Source organism: Diorhabda carinulata, chromosome X, assembly GCF_026250575.1.
Source record: "Diorhabda carinulata isolate Delta chromosome X, icDioCari1.1, whole genome shotgun sequence".
Classification (NCBI taxonomy): domain Eukaryota; kingdom Metazoa; phylum Arthropoda; class Insecta; order Coleoptera; family Chrysomelidae; genus Diorhabda; species Diorhabda carinulata.
Genome location: NC_079472.1, coordinates 58,600,639 through 58,622,719, shown reverse-complemented (window position 1 = coordinate 58,622,719; position 22,081 = coordinate 58,600,639). Strand labels below are relative to the sequence as shown.

Here is a 22,081-nt window from a genome sequence, read left to right as displayed (position 1 = left end):
ACATATGCATGTTTAAAATATCATCCCTGCCAAAATAATGGAAGCATTGAGCTGAAATTCTTAAGTGGTGTTTATGAAGGTTGGATGTATGTGGAAAAACATCAGGACTTTGCTGGATCTCACAGTATTGGAAATACGTGGAACCAAACTTGTCGATTATTAATGAAAAACATATGCATGTTTAAAATATCATCCCTGCCAAAATAATGGAAGCATTGAGCTGAAATTGATTAAATGAATTAACAGCCTTTCAAATGTATCTAATATGAAACTGAAGTATTATTAAAATAACATTTTTTTCATCCATGACACGGAGATTGAAATAACTTAAGTGATTAAAGTAAACAACTTTCATATTTGACCCGAAACTCAAAAACTACTGCGAAATTACTGCGCGTCGTCTCACGAAGTCCTCGCATAAGAATGTTCATGAACAAGAAATAACACGGTCGGAATCGCAAATCGGGGTACATGTTGGATTCATTAGCGAAGTTTTACAAGTTAATCAAAACTTCACCAGCTAGCTGCAGAAGTTCTATGATTTATTTTATTAGTTAAAGCAGTAAATATTTTTGTACATTGTTAATACTATAATCCCATTTAATAAATATATATGTTATTTACATATTATAGTCAACGAATTCTCAGTAGTGTACAACAAAAATATTAATTTATACGAGGGTTGTTGCTTAAGTTTTGAGATATGGCAACACTGATGAGAGTATGTCAAGTCTGACATTGACATCATAAAGTTTGACACTTTCAATCGTGAACGTACTAAGAACGTGTTGTCTACAAGTGCTATTTGAGTGTGCCTATAAACTCGGTATCAAACCTCGCAGAAAATAATTTTTTAAGCATCCCTCATAAATGAAATCTATTTTTGACAACTTAGAATACAAATCAAACCCAGATCTATTGGTTAGGCGCTAAAAGCTTTACCAGTTTAACTGTTGCGGAGGCACGTATCGCATTTATATTTCAATCATCTACATAAGAGACCGGCCGAGAAACACTGCCGTCCATCTTACCGTAGAGAGCCATTTTGAGCTTATTAAGAAAAAGGGGGAATGAAGAAATAATGGAAAAGGAAGTCCTACTCAGTGAAAGATTTAATTGTTTCTAAAAGCGAGTTTTTTACTTTTTTAAACAGTAATTTGTTTGCAAGTTGTGCAAGTTTCCATGCAACATAAATAAGACACTCTCGAAGAACGTATATCATATTTTTTTATTAAAAGTTCTATACTGGTTTTTGCTTTTTTTCTTTTCAACGAAAACTCATTGACCTAATTCCACCCTGAATAGAATCCTTTGGGCCTGCGCATCCTCTTTTTTATTTAATTTCATTAAATGTTGCAGACATTTAATTTAATTGCAGACTTAACAAATACTTATTTCAGAAAGACCAGTTACGACAACAAGGAATTTAACTATTTAAAATACATTTAAATAGTTTACGTCTAAACTTCGTCATTAACCTAATACGGAACTGTATTAATATATTTATTATTTAAACAATAACACAGAATGAAATATTAGTTTTGTTCCTGGTATTTTATTTGTACACATTCCAAATCAATTTTGGATATCTTCTGAACGTTTCAAATGCGCATGCTTTATTCAGAATATGTTGGGAGCATACATTCCTCGACGAAAGATTTATCAACGTTTAGTATGATGTTCAAACGATAATAAAATGTATATGATATTCACCTTATTGAATAATTAAGATTTATTCTTGATATTACAAGTACGTAGAAAAACACATAAGTTCAGTATTCAGAACACGTTCGGAATTAGTTATCTGTGTTCCACGAGCACCGAATTTTAAATCTCGAACGTGCTTTATTCATACCGGGAACGCACACTTTCAACTTGCGAAGCTATTGATATCAGTTAAATGAAATAAATTGATCGTCCGGTTCTTGTATGAATAGACACTACTAATAACAATAATCAACTCTAACCTACAAATTGCGTCAGTTGTCAAAATTATTTGCATTGTTTTTATAATCAGAACGTATTAAAGATAAACTCAAATTGATTTGAAACAGAAAATTATAGAGAAAATATGAATAATTGTGAGTGATTTTTACATTTCTTCGACGAAGTATAAATAACCCTAATATAAACAATGTGGAAATTTTCACGTAACAACTATTCAAATAGTATCATCATAAACACATACCAATGGAAAGATGTGTCTCTAAAATTTAACAACAAAATTAAGGGTACTTTTATAGAAAAATGGTTCAATTATTGGAAACTTCTAGCTAGAGATTACAAAGATGTTGGTGTTAACCTCAAAATGGAAGTCAGAAAGAAGCCTCTAAAAGCTGCAACATATTTCACGGGGATATCATTTTTATCGTACTGTGTTACAAGTAATCCAGATTTGAGATCTTTCAAATCGAAGTATATCGAAAGCGCCAATGAATTGGCATTAGTAAATCCGAGTTTAACCAATCCAACATCCGTAACACATTTAAAATATATTGAAAAGTGTTTTAACGCGAATCTTATAAGATACATAAATTTAGGTGTATTTTCTATAGTATGGGTCGATGAATTTAGTAAAGACTGTGATACATATGAATGTAAGTGTTCATATTTGCAAGTACCATACAGACATTTTGGAACGAGAATTCTCGATGTTGGTTTTCTCAACACCTGGTGGGTTATATCCAGAAGAATGTTAGATTATGATGTTAACGAATAGTTTTTGAATTGTTGAATAAAAGTCTTACCTTAAATTCGGCCTCAATATGTTTTTCCACTTGCTTAAGTTTGTTTTTCGGAACAGGACTCATGTCTCTTGCACCTGAATCCCATTCCCAACGATCTGATTTTCCTGAAAAAATTCAGTTTGATCTAATCAATGATATTTACTTTACAAATTAGATATAGTGAACATCAATGATTAATAACAAAATGACTTTAAAATAGACAGCTTACTAATGTGGTGAGAACATTTTCTTTTTTAAATTTGCTGATATAGCTAAAGGAATCAATAAGAAACTGATTTTAATATAAGGATATTTTATTTTTCATACTTTTGTCAAATTATTGGAAATTGCACATTTCTTCTTCTCACTTTTCCTTTTGCCCTCTCTAGGACGTCGGAAATGTATTTATTATCCATATCAACATCATTTTCCTAACCTGTACAACTCTCATCATTTGATTTATTGTCTGTTGCTTTTGTTGTCCTATATTCACTATTTGTTCATTTTTTCTTGGACTGCTCCTTTTATTTCCAATAGTTCTTGATTTCCATATTTGTTTGTTTCCATTTTTCTTGCTAATTATTATTGTTTAGCCTATTTCTCTATGTCAATTTTCATTTGTAGTTTCTCTATCCAAATTTTTGTGAGTGCTTCCATCTTTCTGTGATTTTCTGCTATAATTACGATGTTGTCCTCTTATAGTAAACCTTCTAAGTTTACTGGTATCATGTTGAGATATCATTTGTTCTTTTGAGGTGTCTCAACCTTTTCTTTACATTTCTTAGTATTTCATCGATTGCTGCCCTCAGGTCTATGAACACCTAGTGCAGTGTTTCTCCTTTTTCGTAAAACATCTACCTATTATACCTATTTCTTAGTATGAAAATCTTATCTATTGTTTGTCTTCTTTTTCCGTATGCTGCTTGTACTTCTTCTAGTTTCTTGCCTACTTCTTCTCTTAGTCTTCCTTCAATTATCCTAGTGTATATCTTGTAGAGCACTCAAGATAGGTATATTGGTCTCTAGTGTTCTCAATTTGTTGTGGATTGGAACTCGCAAATTCTCCTCCCATTTTTGTGGTTGTGTATATTACCTCCATGCTTCCTTCATCATCTTCCATATCCACGATTTGCTTTCATCTGTCTTTGACTTCTTCATAGCTGATATCTTCCATATTTGTATTTTCTTTTTCATCCTCTTCTGCCATGATGTATGTTTGATCTGCTTCTTTCTTGAATTCCTTTGAGCCAAAGAAGTTCCATGTGTTTAATACTTCTGAAGGTTTTGTTCTAAGCTTACTTTATATGGCTTTAATTCCTTTTATGTTCTTTTTCTTTCCTCCCAATGCTTTTATGCTATGCTAGAAATTCCTGTTATTATTATCATATTCTTTATTAAGTTATTTTCCAAATTCTTTCCAACATTTCTGTTTCACATCTCCCACTTTTTTCTTTATCTCCTTACTTTGTTTTATGTACTAATCTCTGTATTGATCTGCTATGGATTGTGGTTATTTTCTCCATGCTTATTTTTTCTTATTTACCACTTTCTGTATTTCTTTTGTCCACTTTCTAGTCTTTCTATGGTGAAGCACATTTCTAAGATTTTTTTGTATTTTCTTTATATACTTTTGATATAATAATAAGTACTTTATTTTGATATTTGGAAAAATGAATATCTGGATATCAGAAGGATTTTGTAAATCTGTTTCAAGATCCAATTCCACAGATTTTGTTTGGGGCTTCCATACCCAACATATTGAGTGTGGACTAGAAATTAATTGAAAGTAATTTTCCAATTAGTGGAGTCACTGTGTAAGTGTAATTTGATCTCTTCATTTTCGATTTCTCTCAACATTGGAGGAGAAGTCCATCCAGTTTATCATTTCTGAGTAATCACACCCATTGAAGTTATTCTTTTAAATTTATTTGCCACGCCAGCAGAATTATTCCAAATCCATGGTCACTTATGTGCCATATAAGAAAACTGAATATTCCAAACAGATTCATAAAAACCACTCTCCTATTATAGATATGAATGATAGATAGATAAAAAGTTAGTTACCTTGATCACTAGTGTTTTTGCCACTTAATTTAAGAGCTTCAATGTCAGGTCTCAATGCTAATCTTCTTTGCAAAAACTGTTCATAAGAAATTCTGCCTTGTGAATCTGCTCCTAGCTGTAACATTAATTCATCTAAGGAGTCTTCTAAACTGAGTTCTTTACACACTGCCAGTAGATCTTGACTAGAAATAAAAGAATAAGCAAGTTTGAGAGATTAAAAAGTCTAAGCAAAATTGCAACAGATTATCTTTATAAAAGATTCCCTTATAAAAATAAATGTGATTTAAGAAAATGCCCCACCAGGGTCAACTGCTATTAAATGTTACTCTAAATATTGTAGGAGCTTGTTGTGTGTGTGAATTAATCATATTTCTTTTTATAAAGTTTTATTCAACATTAATAGGAGAAGCAAGTCTCTTTATTAAACAGCTGAAGTTGATATGTCCGTTTTTCCAAGAACTTAAAAAAAATAAGAGGTAATATCGACAAGAGCCTATTTACTTAAACACACTTTATAATAGTAATTTATATAAAACCATTTAATCTCATGTAATTTATAAAATTGATAGTAGTTTTTCGCAAAAAAAACCAAAACAACCTAAGTACAATTTAAATTATTAATTTCTCTTTTGTAGATAATGAAGAAGGGCATCAAATTGTGCAAAATATAAAATTTATGCACAATTAAACTTAGGTTCAAAGAGCATAATTATGTTGTGTAGTAAACATTTCTACATCAAATATCCAGTTACAAGTTATATTTACAGTTTTGTGTTTAATAAACCTCGGCTTTGTTTATTTTTTTAAAGGAGCTTTTTATATACAAGAATATTTGTACCTATCTATATATCCATCACCGTTAGCATCACAAGCTTGAAAAAGTTTTTTAACGCGTTCTTCTTCGCCGACCGAACTAGCACATTCACTCAAACAGTCTGTATCTGCCATAGTTACATGAGCTTAAACATTGAGACATGTATTTGGGATTTATAAGCAACGCGAACAATATTTACTTCGTTTAATTAGTAATAAAGTATATTGTTAAATTTGTATATTATTTGTTTATATTTTGTATAAACAATGTTAAATGTCACTTATGTCAAAAGTCGAAATGTCAAATATGTCAGCTGTTTTATACTTCTTTTTTTGCTTTTGCACTTGCTCTACTAGTTTACCAGAACAAGTTGAGAACTTTGTCTTCTTTAATACCCTCTGAATAATTACTGCTGTCAACTATTACTAGTTTGAAATATAGTCAACAAGACGAATTAGAAGTATTTTAGATCGAACTCAACTTTGTAGTTCATGCCTTTAGTAGTCGATATAGAAAAGAAAGCTACTATAACTTGTTTAATTTCACTGTCAAATGTTTGAACAAAGAATGATGATGAGAATGTACATAAATGAGAATAATATAGATGAATATATGAGCTGCTTTCCAATTTATTAAGCACTTTGTGCACAAAACTCCCATGGACTCGACGCTCATGAGCTTGACACACAAGAATCAATTGGAACAATCTTCGCTAAGCTCTGTGTCAAATGTCAAATTTGAAAACATGTCACAAATTAATTGTTTATTGTCTACGAAATACGTATAATAGGTTTGTTCCAACCCATCAAAAAACCGTCATTGGTACGGTGACGATTCTGGGTAATAGAGATTACGTGTTCCAACTGGCCGGTTACCGTTATACGAACGGTTCTGATTTGCGTTCCAACCGACTTAGGTATCGTTTGTGAACCTTTAAAACTATATGCTTCAATATTAGGTTTGTTCCAACCTGCTAGTTGGGACCATACTTGGAACGGTTATCGGAAGCGTTTATAGATATTTTCTGCGCAATCTCTGGCTACGCACCGTTCTTGTAACAGTACTTGTTATTAACCAAGTACCGAAAAAGTCCCCGAAACAAACGATATCTAAGTATAAAAATATGATCTATTACTTCATTTTTAGCTGGTACCAATTTAGGAAAATCTTTTTCACATTTGAGAGCATGTTGGTACATCTTACGATTGTTTTTTGGGTGAAATGGGAACAGTTTTTGATGGGATAAAGCATATTTCAGAATTAGCTCTGATATAGGAAAGATTTTCCTCTGCTGAGCTAATATTGTTGTGATTTTTAAGAGGAGGTTTCTTTTTGTGTCGCATTAGCTCATTGCTTATGCCAAAAAAAGATGTTGGGGATATGTTTTGTTTGTATTTTTTTGTTTTGTTGGTTAGGCAGGTACAGCCGTGGCTGCATTATTATTTATCATTATTATTATATCACAGACCATTTGGCTGGTGAACTGATCACAAATTGTGCAGGATAAATAATACAACAGTCTTTGGTAACTTTTTATTTTTCTAAAGTTTTCGATTATATAATATATAATTTTGAAACAAAAATTTAAAATAATCTACATAGACAATAAATTTAATAAATAAACTGTAAATAAATTTATCAACATGTGCATAAACTCTTGATAATATTACTTATGATTCTATACAATACAGTCACATATGGCACACGCAGGTATTTTTAGGTATAAAATACTAAGTTTTATGTCAAGTAAAATCTACAAATTCAATGATAAACATGTTCAAACTGATAAAATTTTCAATGTCTATGACTTCATATAATTCAGTCTCCAACTACTACCAAAGTCACGTTAAACTGAATTGGAGAACGAAAAAGCGGATCTATCGCACCAATTCCACCCGACGAGGGGTGTTGAACGTGGAAGTGAAAGATCTTACGCCAAATATATGGACCAGGATGGCTCAGTCATATAAACACCGAGCTCTACCGGTTCTATGAAGACCCCAGCATGGTGACAGAAGTCAAGAGGGCCAGGCTCAGATGGCTAGGCTACTTAAAGCGTATGCCTGAGGATCGAGAGGTGCTCAAAGCGTACCAAACCGGCAGAAGCCTAAAAGCCCGATGGCTGGATGAAGTCGGGGAGGATCTTCGAGAGCTAGGTATGAGGACCGTGATGACTGAAGGAATGTGGTGGACGAGACCAAGACTCTTTGAGGGCCGTAGTACCAGTAGTGATAGTAGTAATATCGACGGTAGAAAGCAATAAGAGAATAGTGGCAAAAGGTCAGGGAGTCTTCAACAAACGTTGTTTGTGCTTTTAGAGCAACTGGTCAATACATTCTCCGTAATTTTTTATATTTAAAAGGAAGCGTATGAATCTACTATTACTAAAAATTAGTAACCCTAATATGGTTAGGGCTGAGTCAGACTCTGGATGGATAAACCAAAGTTTATTTATGGATTGCTTTTGCTTATTTTAGATATCCATGAGAGTCATATAAGTCTTGATAAATTCTCACTCTGCAGCAATCATGACATCATTATCCTAACTCCGCCACCACACTCTTCACACAGACTCCAACCCTTGGACTTGACATATTTTGGCCCTTTGAAAACGACATAGTTGAAATGTTTACAAACGCGTTTAACCGTTGAAGTAGCTTTGAAAATGCTGCCAGTGGATTCAGTATTTCGTTCTAATCAAATTCTTAGACTTAACTAGTTGGTTTTCTAATTATCATTACACAGAGTGAAGTGAGACAATCTTGGTTATCGAAACGCGTGTCGGACAGTGTAATTGTGAGAGTTGGTGTTGTGGTAGTGTGAACAGTGTGTTCAGTATGAATATCAATAACGGTTCCAATAATTATTACTTGGTGTTTTTTATTTGGACTGTTTCAATTATCGTTTATTGAATGGTGACGTAGGGAGTACCATACGCATTTTTTCCATAAAAAATAATCCCAAGTGTGCCATTTCAACCGAGAAAGGTGTTAGTCACCATCTAGTTCAGCTACTTTTTAAATCTATTTATACTGTTTGAATTCAACAGTACTAAATAGAATACAACTTTTTCTTTTTATTCTACAAACGTAGTGGTTTTTACCCTGTTAATAAATGAAATAACTTCATTTTAAGATCATTAGAATGCTTTAAATAAGTTTCAATAAAATTTTAATTCCTTTAACAATCAATTCCGGTACATCTTTAATTTATAATGTTATTAAAAAAATTTTCTCAATGAACTAAAATGTATCTCAAAATATTTAACGTATTTTACTTTTTTCATAATTTAGTCGTACCAATTTTTTAAATTGGATTTTCAATAAAAAAAATTATCTCTATTAGTAGTAGTATCAATTTGATTGACCGACGTTTTCTAAAATTTCTATCAAAGGAAAATGTTCAATATTAGTACTAAATGCACCCTAAATGCAAAAATTAATTCAATCATTACTGTGAGTTTGCTACTTCAGTTTTGAAACATGGCAACACTGATGGGAATATGTCAAATCTTACATTACCATTGATATTTTTAATGATGAACGTACCTAGAACGAGTGCTATTTGAGTCGTTTGCAGATACTTGAAACATTCATTTTGGACAAAAAATCGAATTAAATCGCGAAAATTTTCGTGTCATGATTTTCGACTTGGAATAAACCAACAGCAGTCTGCCGATTAATTTGCTTCGACTTTTGGTGATGAAACGCCATCTCGAGTTTCTGTTTTTCGCTGTTTTTCGAATTCAATCACTTAATTACAGGATGAATTTTATGAAAGTCGTCCAAAATCGACTGTTATATATTACATTGATGCTATGGGTAAAATGATAATGCAAAATCGTCATGTGAGACTCTTACATACTTGGATGTTAGTCTCGAGCCACAATATTTAGCTGGTTTTCCGAATTCAATCGTGATCGCACTTCGCTGCAGAATTAATTTCATAAAGGTCGGCTGTTGTGCCAGAAAACATCGAAGCTGTGCGTGAAATGATCTTGCAAGTTCATCAAATGACAGACCGAGAGATTGAAGCATATTTGGGCATTAATTCCACACGCATACATTCAATATTGCACGAACATTTGGCTGTCAAAAAGATGTTACTAAAGATAGCAATCTGAGCAGACAGAAAAAACAATATGCGGAGATTTAAGTGCTAATTAAGTGCCATATCACGAAATTTTCCGATGCGCAAGTTTTTGAGGAATTGATTGTTCAGCTCACTACTAGAAAAAAAGTTAGCAGACCAATGCAAGTTAATTATACAACATGAATAGATAATTGAAGTAGCATCCTTCCATAAAAAATGCCGCGGAAAAAATGACTTTTCCCGAGTTTTCCAGCTGAACAGTATCATTGGGGAAAAATTATAGACTCGTTTGGCCAAGTTAACGCCTGAATAATTAAATTAACAACTAATGTTAATTGAATGCTGAGGATAAAATGAATTTTCCGGAGAAGTCCCGAAAAAAATGACTTTTTACAGTAGAAACTATCATTGGGGTAAAATTATATCTCGTTTGGCCAAGTTAAGGCCTGTATAATTAAATGCCCAACTAATCTTAATCAAATGCCGCGGTAAAAATGAATTTTCCGGAGAAGTCACGAAAAAAATGACTTTTTCCGAGTTTTTCCAGCAGAACACTATCATTGGTGTAAGATTATAGTCTCGTATTAGGGCCTGTGTAATATGAATACAAAAACAACATTTTTGGACCTTTGAAATGGATTTCAAAGCGAATTTTTTACACGCTCATCTCATTATATACTGCAGAAAACTGAACATCGACAAAGAGAAGCCACCGAGCTTTCACTTTACACTTTTTTCTATAAAAAACCGATGTACATTTATTTTGATATTCAATATTTTAATATAGTGTTCTAGAAAGGGTCCCCTATATTATAACATCCTACCGGGTACTTTTCCAAAAATGAAATTACGTTCCAAAGGAAAAGCTCTAAAGTGGACAATTAGAAACTTTCGAAAGGGGCGAATATGGACAGCTAATTTTTTTTGAACAGATTCTACATACTATGCTCTTTCTTTTTAACAAAAAATTTTGAATTGAAACGTGACTAATTTTGTATCTAATCAAAAATTTTATTGTTATTTCTTTGACTATATACCCAGATTCCCTTCACCCCTGACTAAATTATATCCAAAACACAAATAAACATTTTCTTTAGATTTACACACTGCACGTACAAACGTCTGATGCGTACATTCAAGGAACCAAAAATGAGAAAACTGAACGTTTCTGGTATATTTTATTGCACCCCGTTTCAGACCAATCATCCCTTTTGTATAATTAGTCAGTTTTGCGACATTCTTGAGCATTTGGACACGTTTTCAGTGCTCGGTTTCACTCCTACCTTTAGAGCAACTTAGAACTGTCGATTCTGAACGGCACATAAGACTTTGTTTACCAGTGTTAGGAAAAATGGGGAAACCAATCGCAGAATACGAATCATTCTTCACCACGATAATGCGAGCTCTGACACATCAGTTCAAACAAAAAAGTTTGTGAACAATCAAAATATCGAATTGATGGGTCATCCACCGGATAATCCTAGTTTTCCACCCAATGATTTATTCTTATTTCCTCAGATCAATAATAAATTACGATGTCAACACAAATAAGCGTTAAAACCATAGATTTTGGTTGTACCTAAATCAGAATATCAATTGGTTCAAACGCATTTAACTAAAGTAGCAACCCTCGTATTAACCATTGATAAATTAGTTATTTTTGTAGTAAGTACGTAAATGGCACTTAAAAGTCTTAATGACGAATAAATTCTCTTGAATGTGCCTTGAAAACACGAATTTTATATACGAACTACTAACAACATTTTTTGTACAACCCTGAATGTGAATTTACTTTGTCTGAAATAAATTTCCAATACATTTTGACGTGGCGTTTTGACCCAATAAGTTTTCACTTTTGAACAACTGTTGCCTTGAAAAAAAAAAAAAAATAAGTCTATACGTCACGATGGATGGAAATCAGCTTCCGCATCAGAAGTTTAATGAATGTATTTACGAGTAATATCAGTTAGCTACAATAACACCGCGTAAAATCTACAACAGCTAAAAAGTACAAACGTATCCATGAAAATAAAATATATATATAAAGTTATTTACAAAAAGAAAACAGTTTTTAGACATTGACTAGAACATTTATCACTGATAAAGGAATGTTTGAAACTTTAAGTTAGTATCTTTCCTACAATCTAAACTTATTCTGGCAACATTAATAGGTTAAGCGTCAAGGTATTTTTAGCAAAACTTCCATCCTGGTCAAGATTTTGGGTTGATTGAACTTATAATCTTCAATTTTTTTCACCCAGAGTTATAAAACCAGGAACGGACACCGGTATCCGCTGTGGCCCGTGAAAACATAGCAGTAAGCGGTGTCCGCTGTGGCCCGTGAAGACATAGCGGTAAGCGGTGTCCGCTGTGGCCCGTGAAAACATAGCGGTCACCGATGTCCTCCATAGCTTGGTAGGAATTTCTTGAATCAGCACCGATGTCTGCTGCGGCGCTTAACCTGCTAATGAACTTTTAAACGGATCATGCTCAATTTTAGACTAATCGATAAGTATTTTCAAAATGGACAGAATTGAGTAAGGAACTGTTTATTCCAAGCGAATCGACCAAATCAAACGTCGGGGCGCTCTACAAATCAGCAATTTTCCAAAATATTCGAGAGCCGCTTGTTCACATAGGAAAGGACAAGTTAAAAGGAGAGGTAAAGAAGAATAACCTAACCTAACAACAAATCTTGTTACAATATATTATCATCTAAATTTGAACTTGTTCCTAATGTATTAAAAATAAATTATCTCGTTATAGGAATCGACATTCGAATAAATCAGACATATAAATTAATTTTTATCTGATATGAGTTTAGGTACTTTTTTAATTATAATAATGTTAAGTTTACGACTAATTTAAAGTGGAAATGCAAGCAGGAAAAAATTGTTTTGTTGATTTTTATTACTAAACAAGACTAGATTATATAGGGAATGCGGCAAAATTAATCACCAAGTGTACTATCTCTAATATATTTCCGAGTTTTCGAATACTTATCATTAATTAGTTACAAAAATCAATATTCAAATTGACTCGTGACATAAATATTGTTTCTGGTTACTAACAAAATTTGTGTTAATTTTTATTGGTTGTGAAATGATACTAAAATTCAACAACACGCCACAATCCTAAACTACTTAATGTAAGTTATTTTTATATTGTTATAATTTGATAAGTACTTCTATATTATACTTGATCATAACTTAAAACCCAGACGATGACTACATAAGAATTCGAAATCTCGGTAATATATTAGAGTTAGTACACTTGGTGTTTAATTTTGCCACAATCCCACTAAGAAAACGCCGATAAATTAGTTGGCAAACATATGCATATAAATTAAGTCTTCGCCAACTAATTTCTTGTATTTATATATGGCCGATGTAAAGTGCTTTTCTTCAGTGTCCATGCAAAAAATAACATCAGGGATATTGAAGATTCTATGGAAATGTAATAACCAGAAGACAGTAATTTTAATTATGTGTAATTGTAAAGAAAATGATACAAGATATATAGAATTTAAACATATTTAAAAAAATTATTTATTCAATTTTATGAATAAACAAAAAAGTAAATTATATTCAAATTATTGAGTATTTGGAAAGTTTCTAGGTATTTGAGAATGTAAATTACAATTTTATAACCGAGTTTGGGTTAAACATGACGGCTAATCTCATTTGGCCAAACTGTCTCTATCAAGCCACAGTTTGTGAAGAAAACTGTCGTCAATTATTCTTTCTCTATGATCATCTGCAGACCTGTGATTAAATTTTGGACACTGAAAAATATCACTTACATAAAAATCTTTTTACATACCTAATTGACTTTTTCGTTCGGTAAATATCATGTAAAAGAGCATTCAATAAAAGAGCTGCTCTATTGAACGTTTTAAAAATAACATAACTCTTAAGCACAAAGTGGGTAAGTGAACAGCTAAAATATTACCAGTCCCAAAGTGCTAGAATTCATTGTGGAAGATGTTTTACAACAGTTATTTTGAATTCTTTCAAAATATGAAGTGAATCATACAAAAATACTTTCGTATCAGATTGAAATTAAGAAAAAAACGATTAGTTTAATAAAAATGTAGATAATATTAACCCAGAGTTATGTAGAGCCTGAATAATAATAAAATTGACAGTTTTGCTACCATCAAACATCAAAAGTAACGTCTTATAGATAAATACCTCTAAAATGTACAATAGGTTTGTTCTTGGTAGCTGCAATAGCAGAACTAGTTCAAAAAGAGTACATTAAAGCGTGTCGCTATTATTACTAGCAGTGCAAGAGAACTAGTTCACCTAGTTCACTGTACTGTCTGCACTGGGTCTAGAGTCAGTTCAGCCAGTGCAGTGCAATAAGTGTAATATGGAAACGGTGGTACTACATATTCGTCATCGAACGAATGCAAAATATCAAAAAGTACTAAATCGTTTTCCGTTATTGTTAATACTAAAAGACCCGAATCGCATCAAATAACCTCAAATACAAAAATCAACAAATGCTCTATTGCTCTACAAACACTGATATCTTGGCTATCATAGCTGAAAATTTGACGGTTTTTGGGATTAAATTCATTAGCTCAGTTGCTGAAGGCCACAGATACAAATTGTAAGCAAAAAGGCTGAAATTATTTATATATTCATTTATATCTTCATCACATTATATATTAATATAATCTGTGATGAAGATAGAAGAAAATAAAAAATACTACGTTGTAGGGTAAGTTTTTCTCGATAAAAAAGGTCCCTTACACTTTTTTTGCAAAAGCTATAGTTTTCTCGAAAAAAATTCTAGAAAGTATTAATACATCCCGCGCGTCAGAGACGCGCTGATGGCAACGTAAAAGACGAATCCCGCAAAGTATAGTTGCATTATAACATACATTGACGCACGTTTAACATATTGCAACCATGCATTTTGAAGCTGGGAATCTATACTCTTCGATGGATGTCATATAGGTCAAAAAAAGCTAATATGAACTAAATTGAACCTACGCAAAGGACAAGGTTAATAGAAATGAAATCAAACATAATCTGTCAAGGATATGCAGACGACATAGTCATCTACGCAAAAGGATGCTTTGAGAATACATTCTGTGACATAGTTCAAAGAGGACTCATCAACTATACGAAAAGGTTAAAGGGCTAAATGTAAACCCGATTAAGACCTACATAATTTCTTTTACTATGAGAAAAAACTTAACTTCAAGTCCATTAAGCTAGACGGACAAGTAATTGAGTGGAAAACAGAGGAGAAATATCAAGGACTCACACTAGATAGTAAACTTCTCTGGACCAAACACGAAAAAGAGATAATTACTAAAGCCACTTCGCCGGAAACTTGTCAAGAGGAATTGGGGTTGTATATGACACCCCAATCCCACATACATACATAAAATGAATATTGATGAGTTATATTTTTACAAATAATTTTACAAATGGACCTTGGAATTTTTTTTACTTTACAGAAAGTACAATGTAGTACAATACTTTCATTTATATATCCCCTGCTTGTCTTTGTCGTCAATTAGGTCTAATTGACGATTATACATTAAGTTTCCTTTTTCTTTCTTAACGAACGATTTAAATATCATTTGATCAAACAGATATTCACCCACTTTGGAATCAGTAATTTTAGATCTAGTAACTAATCTTGCCATTTCGCAAATTGATCTGTTCTGTTCTTCCATGAAGTCTGTAGATACTAAATCCATAATCTGAAGATCTTTGTGTTTCTCGGCAACATCGTAAACGTTCGTTAATTTTTCTTTTATATCCTTTTCCATGTTCAATGCTTGACGGAACGCATCGGTAACAGTCCAATTTTTATTTTCAGGTATTTTTATATTGGTAATTTTCACTTCACCACCTCTCATCAACACGTAGTTGGAAAATATATTCGCATGTCCTAATTCCTCCTCGTACATATTCATGAAAAAACCCTGACAACCCGGTAGGGCTACATCGGTTCTGCCAAAATAATACCCTATAGATAAATATTCGAAAGCTGCCATGAATTCTGATAAAACTTGTTCGTTTAAAACGGCTTCCGTTTCTTCGTGAAACTGATGTTTTCCATAATCATCTTCCTTTTGGCATTCATCATCTTTCCCTGAATTACACATGAATCTTCTGCTTTTAAATGTATTATTGGCAATCGAAAGTAAGCTAGGGGTATTAGTTACAGCTATTTTTGGAAAACGAACGGAAGAACTCCTCAAATTTCGATTTATATCAGTCAGATATTCTTTTTGCCATAAATTAAATCTTTTTGGTAGCAGTTTCATTTCGAAATTTACTTATTAAAACAATTATACAAAAAAATGTTTGAAAATTATGACAATGACATAATTTGAAATATTGTCAAAGTGATTACATCAAATTTTTTAAATACCTTTCACCGAGAAGACTATTTTTGTCGCGAAACAAAAAACCTTGAAACAATTCTTTATAATTTGATGCCTTTATTCAATAGTTATTAGATAGAACGTGTTATTCCTAGTTTTTAATATATGTCAGTTAAAACTAGTTGTTACTAGACAAAGCGCATTACTCCGAAGCGAGTCAGTTAAAACTGTATCACCTGATCATCGTACTTTATTCGGATTGGTCGCGACACGTCACCTGATTCGACATGTGCGGGGGAACAGGGTCGTCCGCGCGCAGTGCGAGAAGTTTTTAAACAAGTTATTAGAGCGAAAAAAAAAGAAAACCACTTTAATATTATGGCAATTTAGTGGACGAAATTGAAGAAGCACAATTAGCTGTTCAGAAAACTCAGTACAGGAGACTGAAGCGATTTAACGTAATTAATATTTGTGGAATACAATAATTAGAGCCCATGAAGTACTATTTGTATGTAGATGAAATTTTTGCCATATTTGAAGAAGCTCATGTGGCCGTCGGTATAAACTGAAAAAATGAAGATCATCTTTGCTATGACGACGAAATTAATGTGGATAATAAAAATTTGGGAAAAATAGTTAAGGAATCAAAATGTTTTACAAACATCGATGTATCTATCATAAATATCGATGTTAACATCATAATGTTCATTTTGGAGAATAGATAGACAGACGAGGATTGATTGAGTGGCGCGCACAGTCACGTGGCCCAACACTCTGTGGGTTCTTCTCGCTTACATTCGAGCTGCAATTGAAGAAGAATTTGAAACTCTTCGTGGACAACTTAAAAGGCTCTCCGATGAGAAACGTTGCCGTAAATGCAATGGCCAAGATGGGCATCAATTTTTTCTCTAAATGCAAATTTGTTGCCTGACATTTGTATAATGAATAATTTAAAAATGGCACTTATTTTTCTCAAGTGAACGCCATTCCCCCTCCTTATCATATTAAGAGCAACTGATTGGACTCTAAATATAGCAATTGAGCAATATAGAGCAGGAATAAATATAAAATGTAGTTACAAAAAAATGTCCGGTTCGTGAACAAAATAAAAAAGTGTCAATTCACTTTGCTGCGGTGTGTCAATCATATAAAACTAGGTCACAACAAACTATGTGGTAAATTGATAGAAGGTCAGGTACAGCTGCAGCTACAGTATTGTCTATCGTCGACCATTTGGCTAATAAACGAGTTCATCAGATTACAGGTTACAAGAAAGGAGTGGGATTAACAGATAAACTCCAGTATCGCAGCAAGAAAAGGGGACACAATAGATCCTTTGGGTCGCATTGTATACGAGACCCCAAAATTCATACGGGTTACAAAAAGATTAACTAAGGAAAAATAAACAGGAAGACCAATAAGACAATTAATTGAGGAGATAAAGAAAACAGGGCGAAATAAATAGGGAAAATTCTGGAGGAAAGGAAAGTACTTGTAGGAGACAAAAATGGCATGTAAAAATGGATGAAAGAGAACACACGGTTCCAATGCGACGCCTAAAGAGGAATAAGTATAGACAAGAAGAAGGAGGTATTGATTTTAATCAACAATTTGATTACTTTTAGAGGAAATATTATTTATTCTACTACTTTTTTCCATATTAATTAAAAAAAAAAGATTAATAATATTATAACGTGGTACATATATATTCAGTGAACTAAATAATAAATAAAGTGCTCAAAGAGAAATAAATTAAGTTTTAAGCAAAAAAATCGTATTTCTACCACGAAATCTTGATGATAAGACTCTTTGTGACTAGTAATACATTAGCTAGAAATAATAAATATAAATAAAAAAAACTAGTCTTCCGACATTAGATGAATACTATCTTCAGCTGCCGATCGATGTGAATTTGGAGTTAACAAGGAAAAACGATCTTGATAATGGTGAGATTTCGAATAAGATTTCAATGAAGAAGAGTCGGTACCATCCCAACTTGAATGTTTCTGTTTAATATCCGTTGTCGTTGATTCTTTGGCCTAATTAAATATTATGGAATATTATTTATATTTTAAAACGACAATATCAAATATTAATTCGCACTTTTTGTGCATAAATTAAACTCAAAAAGACCCCGCTGAATACTTATGGCAATTGGGTTGCGGCCATTTTTTTTTAAGTACCATGGAAGGAAGGGAATTGGTTTTGGCCAATTTTTTTTAAACTTATCATTGTTCAAAGCAAGCTGATAGAAAGTTTCCAAGGGATCGAAGCCCTAGCCCCTCTCTAAGCCTGTTGAAACTATCCCTGAATGTTCGAAAGTAAACTTGTCACAATGATAGTACAAAGCAAGCCAATTAAAAATTTTCATAGGATCGAAACTCCAAACCCTCCGGCCCTGTCAAAACTACCCCTGTGTCTCTGAAGGTAAAGAATTGGTTTAGACCATTTGTTCTGAAACTTGGCACAATGGTAGTTCAAATCAAGCTGATTAAAATTGTCCGTGAGGTGGAAACCCCAAAACCTCCTCAACCCCCTCAAAACTACCTTTGGTGTCGGAAGGTTCTTTGAAAGGGGGGAAAATGAAGGGGAGTATGGCATCCTTGGAGTCTTTGGGATAGTTTTGGGGGTTTAAGGGATTTTGGGGTTTCATACCATTGAAACTTTTACTCAGCTTGCTTTGAACTATCATTATGCCAAGTTTCAGAACAATTGGCCAAAACCAATTCTCTACCTTCCATGGTACCTTCGGACACTCTCAATCAGCTTGCTTTGAACTCATTCATCATCATTGTGCTGAGGTTCAAAAACATTGGTCAAAACCTTTCCTCTTATGGCACCTTTGTACTGTTCAGGGGTAGTTTTGGGGGTTTTACAGTTTTGTGCCCCACCCAGTTTCCATAAGGTGAGTGCAACTGTTGATTGATTTAAAGTCGAAGAGAAGTTGCTCGAGCTGACCTTGCACCATCACCCTCGAATATTAGAGACATCGGTGTAATAAGTCTCTGTACAAAAGATACAAATATCTATGGAGGGCAGAGGTAAGGAGGATCGTCTTTGTATATAAAAAGGTGAATGGATAGTGCCATATTAGCATCAAGTTAAATTTATTTCATGTTATATTTACTACATTCTTTTGAAGCAGAGAGTTTATTGAAGGGAATTTAGTATAAATAAGGAGGTCAAGTTATAAGTTTAAGTCTCTGAAGACGATTACTTGATTATCGAAACGCATTTGAGACTATGTAATTGGAGGAGATTATAGAATGTGTTAAGTTTTTGCTTACGATACATCCTAGTCAAACAGAAACTAAGGATTAAAAAAAGATTATTTTAACAAGAAATTTATCTAATTTAATGTGAAATGTAAAAATGATAAATTCTTTTAAATTAAAAAATAATTTGTGATTTATTACTGATTGTACGATATTTATGTTTTGGCTTACATTTACTTCTATTGAGATGGTTTCATCTTCACTATGTGGAAAATGGAAAACTTTAAAATTCGGCGATTTTGGCCAATTGGTTGGAGGAGGACTTCTTATCATGTGCTCGTGCATTTCAGGAAGAGATAAAGGATCCACATCTAAATCTAGAGATAATTCCTAAAACAAAACATAGGTAACCCATAAAAAACATAATTTTTCTTTTACTTCACACAATAAATTATTATTATAAGGTACAACAAATATTCTTACTAAAACATTTTTTAGTTTAATTAATTCTGACCCATCCATGAAATACCATCAACCATAAATTCAAAATACTTATTGCTCGGGGTAGCCGAGTCCAGAGCAAGGTGATGAAAATTAACAATTAAACCCAAAATGACTTCTATAAATTTCACACACAACTACCCCTGTTAAATGGTGAACAGAAACTGGACTTTTTTATCTAAACTTTTAATTATATTATAATTCATGCAAAAAAACAATTCAAAATAAATTTTCTGGTATCAAATTTATTAGAGAAATCATTTTTTCATTTAATCTCAATATAAAGAACACATTATTTATTCTGATTATATTTACCTTGGCCATTAAGTTTGCATGATCTGATTCTTCTTCTGTATCCAAACTGTCAATTATACTTTCTCTACTAGCAATAACTTTCTGCAATATAAGACAGACATTTTGCAAAAATGAATTATTAATTAAAACAATCTACAAAACTACATAATCTCACATGATTTTATGAGATTCGGTTTATGAGGATATTAACTTATCATGAAGATCAGACATTATAATAAAGAGTATTGACGCAGTGTACCAATAGTTACTACTTGATATAAATTAAATGTTTTGATTCTTAAGTGTTCCGAAGTTCCAAAATAATTGGTGATATTTATATTCCAGTAACTCCAGTAACTCACTTTTAGGTTGTTACAAATAATAGGGGGACTTCATATTTACATTCCTATATCTGAATTATTAAACTCTAATTTCAACAGATTTAAAATTAACTGTAATATTACTTTACTAATTAGACTTTTATATTGCATTCAATTGAAAAAATCAAAGTTACATGTACATGATACAAGATGTTTTTTTTATTAATTATGAAGACATATATGATTTGTTTGATTTATCATTAATGGGGTTCCGATTACACAAAGTAAAAATGTAATCAAAATATATTTTAATCGTGTTTTACCTGAATAAATGGATTATCCTGTCTTGATACCCTAAGATTTTCCATATCTTGATCAATATTTCTTATTCTTCCTGGAGTAAGAGTAATAGTAGACACTGATGGTGAAGGAGGACATGTTACTGGCAAGTTTAAATAATAATCAACTGCAGAAACGCTTAAAGTTGAGTGAGCCCGACCAACAATGTTATTGTTATGAGACCCTGCAAGTGTTTTACGAATAGATTTTATGGGAGAAATTATTGATAATTGTTATTACCTTTACAACTTTTACGTCGGTTCATTGTGATTTTTTGTATATATACAGTTTATTATCAGCATTACGATTTAAATGGGCGTTTTGTTTAAATTCAAATCATTTTTATGACTGGAATGTATTGACTAAAATGTCATAAATTATGTCAACAAAACTATCAAACTGTCAGAATTTTGACAGTATCATATGTTCAAATATTCCTTAGATAAAAATATACTTCATTGTATCCATCCACCTTAATAAAGAGCATTAAGAATTATAGATTAGTGATGAAAATAATTTCAATCAGTTATATTCGTCAAATAACAATATAGAATAAAATACATTCAATTATGTATAATTTTTTAGATGGATTAATAACCTTTTACTAAAACCATTTTAGCAAAAGGCACGCAAAAATAAAAAAGAAGTATCAAAAAGCGGCCAATTTTTAAATGTATCATCATATTATAAAATGAAAAATAAACATAAAAAATCATTTTTTTCTCCAACCATCAAAAAATGTTGACATTTTTGTACTATTTTCAGCTGCAAAAGCCATCAATCCCCTCACCGTACAAAAATTTGCTCGTTGCTTAGCAACACTTTTAATCCTAGGATTAAAAACGCTACTTTTAATCCTAGGACTAAAAGTAATTGCATTTAAACTCTCTAATTGAAATTTGAAGAAAAAAACATTGTCTCTTATAAACTTAGTAAAACAAACTAATTGGGTAACCACCACTAAAAGTTACTATATAGATAAAACTGCCAAAGCTGAAAGTCTTTATTGACCTATAGTATTTCATAAATGATTTTTAATTAGTATTAATTTTGAATAGTTCCTTCCAGCGGAAGCAGTACTTAAGGTATTGTTAACAAAATTCTAATGACAATGTTAATATTTGGGTAAATTTCTTTCAAATCGTCCTCTATGATATATTGGAGCATATGTTTCACGTCTTTAATGGTGTTGGGTGCATTTGCGATCATATTTTGTAACTCTTCATACAACTCATAAGGTTGGAAGTCACTGCTCTCACCTACTTGCAGGACTGTGTGTAAATCCTGACAGTTTTTCAGTATCTCCTCTTTTGGAATTTTCAAAATGTTGATTTAAAGACATAAATCTTGATATCAAGTTA

At 32.3% G+C, this 22,081-nt stretch overlaps 4 protein-coding genes across 4 annotated transcripts in view; 1 reads left to right on the top strand and 3 right to left on the bottom strand.

The window, feature by feature from the left end:
• Nucleotides 1-5,906, bottom strand: part of LOC130901087 (colorectal mutant cancer protein) — an 86,244-nt gene extending 80,338 nt beyond the window's left edge. Inside the window, exons 1-3 of the mRNA XM_057812180.1 lie at nt 5,629-5,906; nt 4,791-4,972; nt 2,748-2,851 (exon numbers count right to left, since the gene is read on the bottom strand). Coding sequence (XP_057668163.1) covers nt 2,748-2,851; nt 4,791-4,972; nt 5,629-5,738 — 396 coding nt within the window. The 5' untranslated portion in view covers nt 5,739-5,906. The remainder of the gene's footprint in view (nt 1-2,747; nt 2,852-4,790; nt 4,973-5,628) is intronic.
• LOC130901090 (mitochondrial import inner membrane translocase subunit Tim29) lies at nt 1,959-2,753 on the top strand. The gene has a single exon (XM_057812184.1). The coding sequence runs from the start codon at nt 2,135-2,137 to the stop codon at nt 2,717-2,719; it is 585 nt and encodes a 194-aa protein (XP_057668167.1). The 5' UTR covers nt 1,959-2,134; the 3' UTR covers nt 2,720-2,753.
• A 1,219-nt stretch (nt 5,907-7,125) lies between the features above and the next one.
• Nucleotides 7,126-21,129, bottom strand: LOC130901425 (uncharacterized). Its single transcript, XM_057812817.1, has 5 exons — nt 20,961-21,129; nt 20,705-20,904; nt 20,083-20,163; nt 19,498-19,656; nt 7,126-18,090 (listed from the first exon to the last, which is right to left on the bottom strand). The coding sequence occupies exons 1-5, from the start codon at nt 20,983-20,985 to the stop codon at nt 17,911-17,913; spliced, it is 645 nt and encodes a 214-aa protein (XP_057668800.1). The 5' UTR covers nt 20,986-21,129; the 3' UTR covers nt 7,126-17,910.
• LOC130901424 (soma ferritin-like) lies at nt 15,146-15,991 on the bottom strand. Its single transcript, XM_057812816.1, has one exon. It carries the CDS (start codon nt 15,989-15,991, stop codon nt 15,197-15,199), a length of 795 nt encoding a protein of 264 aa, XP_057668799.1. The 3' UTR covers nt 15,146-15,196.
• Nucleotides 21,130-22,081: the final 952 nt, after the last annotated feature.

Coding starts and splice junctions, on each gene's coding strand:
- LOC130901424 (XM_057812816.1), bottom strand. CDS start 15,991: ATGAAACTGCTACCAAAAAGATTTAATTTATGGCAAAAAGAATATCTG.
- LOC130901425 (XM_057812817.1), bottom strand. CDS start 20,985: ATGAACCGACGTAAAAGTTGTAAAG. Junction 20,905..20,960: donor CCGACGTAAAAGTTGTAAAG/GTAATAACAATT, acceptor AAACACTTGCAG/GGTCTCATAACAATAACATT. Junction 18,091..19,497: donor CCATCTCAATAGAAGTAAAT/GTAAGCCAAAAC, acceptor ATATTTAATTAG/GCCAAAGAATCAACGACAAC.
- LOC130901090 (XM_057812184.1), top strand. CDS start 2,135: ATGTGGAAATTTTCACGTAACAACTATTCAAATAGTATCATCATAAAC.